The following is an 8,036-nucleotide window of genomic DNA, read 5'->3' as shown; positions in this document are numbered from 1 at the left end:
AAGATTTATATTTTTGATATTTATTTTATATATTTAAATGCCACTTAACAAAGAAAAATCAACCAAAAAAATGAGTTCGCGTGTCACCTCTGACACGCGTGTCATAGGTTCGCCATCACTGCATTAGGAGCTATGGAGAACTAAGGGCATCTGAGGACCTGGAAGAAAGTGGACCCAGTAGAAGAGCAGTGGCTCAATTCTAGAGACAAAGGGCCAAGGAATAGTGCCCATCCAGTATAACAGCTAAAAGAGGGGCTCAAAAACCTCTGTGAGTGCATGGCTGACAGGAACAAATCTAACCCCTCAGGCCAGTGCCCAAGGCCTTCTAATTCTGACTCCCACCTGCTCCTCCACTTCCCATCATATCACCCTAAGTACCCTATGCCACAGTAACACTAGAACTACTCAAAATTCCCAGAAATTGCCCTTACTCCATGCCACCCCCCCCTTTTTTTAGCTGTGCCTCTGTCTGGGATGTTCTTTTCATGCATCTATGCCTAGTATACTCCGACATCCTTCAAACCCCATTTTAAAATTTACAACCTCTTCAAAGTCTTCCTTAATCCTTATCCTTTCTCCTTCCCACAAAAAAAATTCCTCCCCCCGTGATTCCACAGCACTTTTCATGTCACTGTTATATATGTAAAACATAACTATGTTATGATTTATTTAAGTATCATTTCATCTCTCACAATAAACTTTGAGGCTCTCCCAGGCAAGAATCTTGTTTTCATTTATGTACCCAGCTGTCTAGCACATGACCTATCATGGATTAGTGCTTTCCTTTTTCCATGTGATGGCCCTGGTGCCTATAGCACATGGAGGATAACTATAAGCTGGAAGACCAGAATACCACATTTTACTGTGGAAGGGTCAAGAACGTCCCTCTACTTAGAGAAAAATTCTGAAGAATAAATTGTTTGTATTTAAGTAATCCCAGAGTTCTGCTGTGTTTCAAATTAACTCTGATAAAGCAGAACATGGTGGCCAGGTTAAAGTAATCCTATATAATAAAAGGGTAATATGCAAATTGACCCTAACAGCAGAACAACTGGGAATGACTGGTCACTATGACACACACTGACCACCAGGGGGCAGATGCTCAATGCAGGAGCTGCGCCCTGGTAGTTGTGCTCCCACTCTGCTCAGCCACAGCCAGGCTGACGGCTGCCAGCACAGCGGTGGGGGCGGGAGCCTCTCCCGCCTCCTCAGCAGCACTAAGGATGTCCAACTGCAGCTTAGGCCTGCTCCCCACTGGCGAGTGGACATCCCCCGAGGGCTGCTGGGCTGCCAGAGGGATGTCTGACTGCCAGCTTAGGCCTGATCCCCCAGGGAGCAGGCCTTAGCCAGCAGGTGGACATCCCCCGAGGGGTCCCAGACTGCAAGAGGGCACAGGCCGGGCTGAGGGACACCCCCCCCCCCGAGTGCACAACTTTTTGTGCACTGGGCCTCTAGTATCCTTATTAAAATCCAAAGTTCTTAAAGAAATAAACTTTAACTAGATCGTAGAAGAGTTCATATTTCAATTAAAAAGAGACCCAGTTGATTAAGGATGAACAAAGACAATACATGTGAACACCAACATAATCAGAGAAATGACAGGAACTAGTACTGAGAGTTGGCCTGGCAGTTTCAAGTTGTCTGGTTCTACTAGATCTGACCTGGACCAAATATTGCTTGAACTAAGGAAACATGTGGGCCAGGCCTCAAAAGGTGCTGCCTGACTTAATGCGATTTGTGGTAATGAACTCCAAACTTTTAAAGAGAGACTGAGTGAGAAAATATTTAAATACGAAACAGTGAAACCAAAGTGTAAAAACAGTAAAACCAACGTGTAAAAAATGCTCTCTCTCCCTGCCCCATTGTGATGGTTGATTTTGTGTCAACTTGACTGGGCTAAGGGATGCTCAGACAGCTGATAACACATTGTTTTGGATGTGTTGTGAGGGTGTTTCTGGGAGAGATCAGCATTTGAATTGGTAGACACTGAATAAAGATGATTGCCCTCACTAGTGCAGTGGGCACCATCCAATCCATGAGGGCCTGAAAAGAACAAAAAGGAGGGGGAAGGGCGAATTTGCTGGCTTGAGCTGGGACACAAGCGGCACTCCTGGCTCTTGGGCTTCTGAATTTGGATTGAGCTTTACTGAGCCTCTGGCTCTGTTCTTAACTAGTTAGGTAATCCCTGGTTCAACAGGAAGGTCACTAACAAGCTCTGACACTCATTCAGTGGTGACTACAATCCTTAAGACCTGAACATGAAACTCAAGGCTTTCCTGGGCCTCCTGCCCTCACATGGACTTCTCAGCCTCTATAATCTTGTGAGCCAGTTCCTCATGATAATTCTCTATCTACCTATCTCCTATCAGTTCTGTTTCTCTAGAGAACCTTGACTAATACATAAAAAACGTTTAAAATTCACTCATACATTAGATGTTTGATTAAATCTATCCATGAGGAATTCATGGTATGTGAAAAAATATCTACTCCTTTTAACTTACAGCTAACCTGATTTCACTTTTCGAAGCATTGCTTAGAACTATTGGAGAAAAAGAACTGATGACTAGAGCATGGCAAGCTTATTGCATGAAAGCTTGGAATCTAATTTGAGGGGTGTGAAGGACCGAGTTCATGCATCCCAGATGTGGTTTCTGGTCATCTGAGGTGGTCTGGTCACCTGAGCTGGCAGGCCTCTGGATCCTGGTTGCAATGATGCAATGGAGAATGGGGCTGTGAAGTGGGGGGCAGGGGGTACACAGATTTTACCCACAGCTCAGAACACCTCCTAGGGGAAGTACCAGTCCCTCTCTGGACCCTGTGACAATAGATGCCTCACTTCTGCTGTGCTCCTGTGTGTACTCAGCTCTTCCAAGTGATCAAGGTCAATCTCAACTCCAGCATCCTCCAAATGTCACCATTTTCACTTGTAGATTTCTTTGATGAGGGCAGGCCTCTCCACCTACACCCCAAGTCAGCACTGGGCAGACAGAGGGAGGGCAACTCTCAAGCCACAAAAATAATGACCTGATCCAGCTTACAACGTGTGATGGATTATTATAAGACCATTTTCCAATGGAAACCTTTGTTTCCTCACTGGGTCCTTGGGCCCCAGTTCTCTTTGTGCCTCTTTACCAATTTCAGTCAAAAAACCTTAATAGGAATGAGAGGGAGAGAGAGAGAGAGAGAGAGAGAGAACACATGCACTTGCACTCTCTGGATTAGTAAAAACTTCACAGAATTCAACCACATAGAAACTTCAATTCAATTTTGTAAAGATTGTACTATAAAAGAATAAACAATATCAAAAGGAACTGATGTAAAAAAAAAATTGGTAGTGATTTAAAAATTACACACAGCTTCCAGCTCTATGGTGAGGTCAGTGCTTCTTTTATTTAATCCTGAGGATATGCTTATTGATTTTAGAGAGAGGAAGTGGGGGGGGGGAGAAATATTGATGTGTGAGAGAAACATCAATGTGAGAGAGAAGCATTGATTGGTTGCCTCCCATATGTGCCCTGACCACGGATGGAACCCACAACCTATGTATGTGCCCTGACCTGGAATCAAACCTGCAAACTTTTGGTGCATGGGATGATGCTCAACCAACTGAGCCAACCGGCAGGGCGAGATCAGTTACCCAGAGGCAATGGAAAGATCACCATAAAAAATTATGAGGATCTGTATACAGACCAATAAAATTATGGCCTGTAGGACAATTTAGGTTTGAAATAAAAGAAGTGGCTGGTCAATACAATAAACATTCTCATTATTCACCATCAACAGTTATCTGAGAAAGGCTAAAGCAACAGACCCCTGAGAGATAGGAGGGATGAATACAAACAGCTGTTAGGGTACCAATCAGTCTGTATCATGTAATATGTTTAAGTCAGTGGAATTGGGTTATTCCGTTAATAGCAGCCAAACTGATTCTTAATTGATACGCTGTTCCTCAGAGAATGAGGCATTCCGTCACTAATTTTACATAAATAGAGTCTATGAAACACCAAATGAACAAATGTGTGGCTATAGGGATCAATTTATAAACCACTCTCAGTTCTAAAAAGGAGCCATAGTAGTCAGAGGCCAACTGTGAACTAACAATAATTAGAGAACTTCCCCAAATGACGGGGGTAAAAGCCAGATTGCAACCTCATTCTTCAGTGCAGCACGGGTGGAGTTGATAAAGCTTGAGAATATGGCAGGACTGAGATGGGATGACCCTTTAAAGATGGGCAAGATTGGAGCAAAGTTGACTGAGAGGAAAGAGCCGGTGGGACGGCAGAGATGAAAGAGAGCTGGCAATTGATTCATGGAGGAAGTCCTGGAGGGAATGAGAAAGAATGGATTGGGGGGAGGGACGAGTCTTTGAAAGACAGAAGGCAAGGATGGGTCAAGATAACTTCACCACTCACCTTTGCCACCTGCTCCATATCTGTACTTCCACTATTGATGCTTTGCTGTCATCCCATCTGCTCCAGGACCGTGTTTGGAAAAAGTGGGGGCCATATCTGGGTACCTCTCAAAAGTGTCTGAGGATCCTCATGTTGGGGATTTTCATATCTGGGAATATGGAGCTAATGGCAGCCAGGACTGAAGTCTGGGTCCCTTTGCGGCCCTGCCAATCCACTCCACACCAACTGAGAGGAATGTCCTCAACCTTCCCAGTGTTCATATGAGGGTTCTATCTTCGGCACCTGTGGGCCGCAGCAGTAGGAGTACCTGGTGTGAAGTCAGATGGACCAGGTTCCTTCCCTAACTTGTCATGTGACTTTAAACAAGTCAGTTTCTATCTGAGCCTCAGTTTCCTTTATTAGTAAAATTGGACTAATCCTTACACGGACTCCTCCTCAAGTTTGTTTGTGAAAGGAATTTGCAACTCGCTCATGCAGGTGTGAATTTTATAAATTGCAGGAACCAAGTCTTCTGAGTCCTGTAAAATCGAAAAACCTACTTCCTTCATGTCTTTCCTATTCCTTAGCTGGATTACCTTACGGTTTGTGACCACTTGTTTCCAGTCTGTGTCTCCTCCAGTCCTCTCCATGGTGTTGTCAGTCTCATCTTTCTAAACCACAAATCTGGCAATAAAAATATAATTATTATAACAATGATAATGCTGAGGACTAATACTTATTGTGTGTTTGATGTTTGCCAGGTACTTGAGTCTTCTTAAAATCCTAGATTTCAGAATTAACTAGATTTCAGTCAAGCTCCTTGGCCTAGCATCCCTTCGTGATCTTATTCCTATCCTCTTCTCTAACCTGGTTTTTGACCCTCCCACGGGGGAACCCAGGTCTTCCCTAACATGCTATGTTATTCTACACTCCTTCTTGCTCTAGCTTGGTCCTACTCATCTTCTTAACGTGGCTCTAACTTCACCCCCCAGGAGAAGCCTTCCTTGCCCTTGACGGAACAATCTGGCGGAATCCCCACACCCACTCCTGGGCTCCCACATAGAGCACTCGTGCCCGGCATTTATCATACGCGTTGTCACTGCTGGTTCTTTTGTTTGTCCTCCTCACCGTATTCAGTGCATGGCTCAGAGTAGAAGCTCAACAGATGTCAGCTGATTGAATGAACCAGAATTAGCTGGAGAGCAGATTTAAGAAGAATACCAGCCCTGGCTGAGCACCAGAATCACCTGGGCTACTTATTAAAACTATAAATGGCCCTGACCGGTTTGGCTGAGTGGATAGAGCGTCGGCCTGCGGACTGAGGGGTCCCGGGTTCGATTCCGGTCAAGGGCATGTACCTTGGTTGCGGGCACATACCCAGTAGGGAGTGTGCAGGAGGCAGCTGATCGATGTTTCTCTCTCATCAATGTTTCTGACTCTCTATCCCTCTCCCTTCCTCTCTGTAAAAAATCAATAAAATATATATTTTTTAAAAACAATAAATGCCTGAGCCCCGCCTCTCTGTAAAAAATCAATAAAATATATTTTTTTAAAAAACAATAAATGCCTGAGCCCCACCCTTGGAGATTCTGATTCAGTACATCTAGTGTAGGGCTGAGAGTCCACCCTTTACAAATCACAGTATGTAATTCTAATGTACAGTCTGGCTCAAATCACTCTTCTATACCTTTGCTATTCAAAGTGCCGTGGGTGGACTGGAATCGCCTGAGAGCTTATTAGAAATGCAGACTCTCAGGCACCACCCTAGGCCGACTGAAACAGAGCCTGCATTTTAAAAAGATCCCTGGGTGACTCATAGGTACATTAGCGCTTGGGAAACACTGGTCTCTTCCATTGGACTAGTACCATCTACCTCATGCTAACAAGGAACATTTGTCAATGACATTTGGACATTCTCAGTTTGTAACTGACAAAGCACATTTCAAATAGTAAAAGGAAAAGCAATAAAAAAGCATTTAGTCCTCATGACAACCCTTTGAGGTAGGCTTTGCATAACAAGCACTCTGTCTGACCAATGCCATCTATCCACGATGGGTTCTCCAATCAGGTTCCTGTAAAGACGCCCTGTCTGGCCTTAGCGAGTTAGTGACTATGACTAAATTCACATGATTAACAAACATGTACCTTCCTGAAGGGCCACCATGTTGTCTTCCACGTTCTTTTCAGCCCAGAGATCCCAGGGTTCTTTGGTTCAACTTCAGGGTGACTTAAAGTCGGTCTGTTACCATATTTTTGAGGACTTGCCAGCAGGGGTGTCACCAAGGCCCGCCTGTGATACACCTAATCTCAGGTTATCAGAATTCCTATCTACCTCGTGTGGCTGCTTTGATCAATTGAAAGTGGCTTTAGAGCAGCAGTTCTCAACCTGTGGGTCGCGAACAATGAAAATACATCCTGCATATCAGATATTTACATTACGATTCATAACAGTAGCAAAATTACAGTTATAAAGTAGCAACGAAAATAATTTTATGGTTGGGGGTCACCACAACATGAGGAACTGTATTAAAGGGTCGCAGCATTAGGAAGGTTGAGAACCACTGCTTTAGAGGTTCCCAGATAATTTGAAATAGTGTAAGATGAGATAATAATAAATCCTGGCCTTATGTGTACAACTTTAAAATAATGCAATCCTCGCTTATTAAAAAAATTAATCAGCCCTGCTGGCGTGGCTCAGTGGTTGAGCATCGATCTATGAACCAGGAGGTCAGGGTTCGATTCCCAGTCAGGGCACGTGCCTGGATTGCAGGCTTGATCATGGATGTTTCTCTCTCTTCCTCCCTCTCCCTTTCTCTCTAAAATCAATAAAAATATATTTTTAAAAAATTAATCAGGACACAATTTCAACTGGCTATCCAAGTAAATTATGAATGGTGATTATATTCCTGCCACACGGTGGCGCCACTTTAGCCAATAAACAGAAATCCGTGCTGGGTTTTGTCAGTATTGTCTGAACTAGGCTGTGGTTTACACACACCAGAATTTCTTCGAAAATTGTGCTGGCTTTTATTTAGTTTTTGTGTTTTAAAATCTCTTTAAATATCTTATAATAATGTTACCCAAACATTCCATTAGCGGTGGGCTACTGAGAGTGCTGAAAAGCACTGCTGAAAATCAATTACAACGAAAGGGAGGTTAGATGTGATTAAAACCCCATGTTAGGGTCTTAGTTTAACAGCGGAGAGCACACCATAAAGCATCCTATATAATAAAAGGGTAATATGCAAATTGTCCCCTGGACCAGGAGTTCAATCAGAGTTCGACCAGGGGCGGGGCCAGCCGGCCAACCTCCCACATCCCCTCCCCCCAGCCGGCCTGGCCCCGATCAGGGCGGGCCAGCCGGACCCCACCCGTGCACGAATTTGCCAGCCAGACCCCACCCGTGCACGAATTTGTGCACCAGGCCTCTAGTGAGATAATAATTAGGTTATAAAAAGAAAAAGTATGCTAGAGACTGTAGAGTGATGTTTTCCTAGAATGCATTCCCTAAGAAATATCCCTAAGGGAAAATGAGCACTGAATGATGGGTGCTTGGATTGCTGTCCTGAGTGCAAAGCCTTTGTTTATCTTGCGTAATCAGCCATATGCTGGGAGATTCTAAAGACCACACGAAGGCTCTGTGGC

At 44.2% G+C, this 8,036-nt stretch overlaps 1 protein-coding gene across 1 annotated transcript in view; it reads right to left on the bottom strand.

The window, feature by feature from the left end:
- Positions 1-5,058, bottom strand: part of CPT2 (carnitine palmitoyltransferase 2) — a 27,001-nt gene extending 21,943 nt beyond the window's left edge. The window contains exon 1 of the mRNA XM_005878678.2: positions 4,988-5,058. Within this exon, the coding sequence (XP_005878740.1) occupies positions 4,988-5,058 (71 nt within the window). The remainder of the gene's footprint in view (positions 1-4,987) is intronic.
- Between the last annotated feature and the right edge of the window lie 2,978 nt (positions 5,059-8,036).

Source organism: Myotis brandtii, unplaced genomic scaffold, assembly GCF_000412655.1.
Source record: "Myotis brandtii unplaced genomic scaffold, ASM41265v1 scaffold57, whole genome shotgun sequence".
Classification (NCBI taxonomy): Eukaryota; Metazoa; Chordata; class Mammalia; order Chiroptera; family Vespertilionidae; genus Myotis; species Myotis brandtii.
Note: the sequence above shows the minus strand (reverse complement) of the source record. Positions and strands in the feature narration are given on the sequence as shown.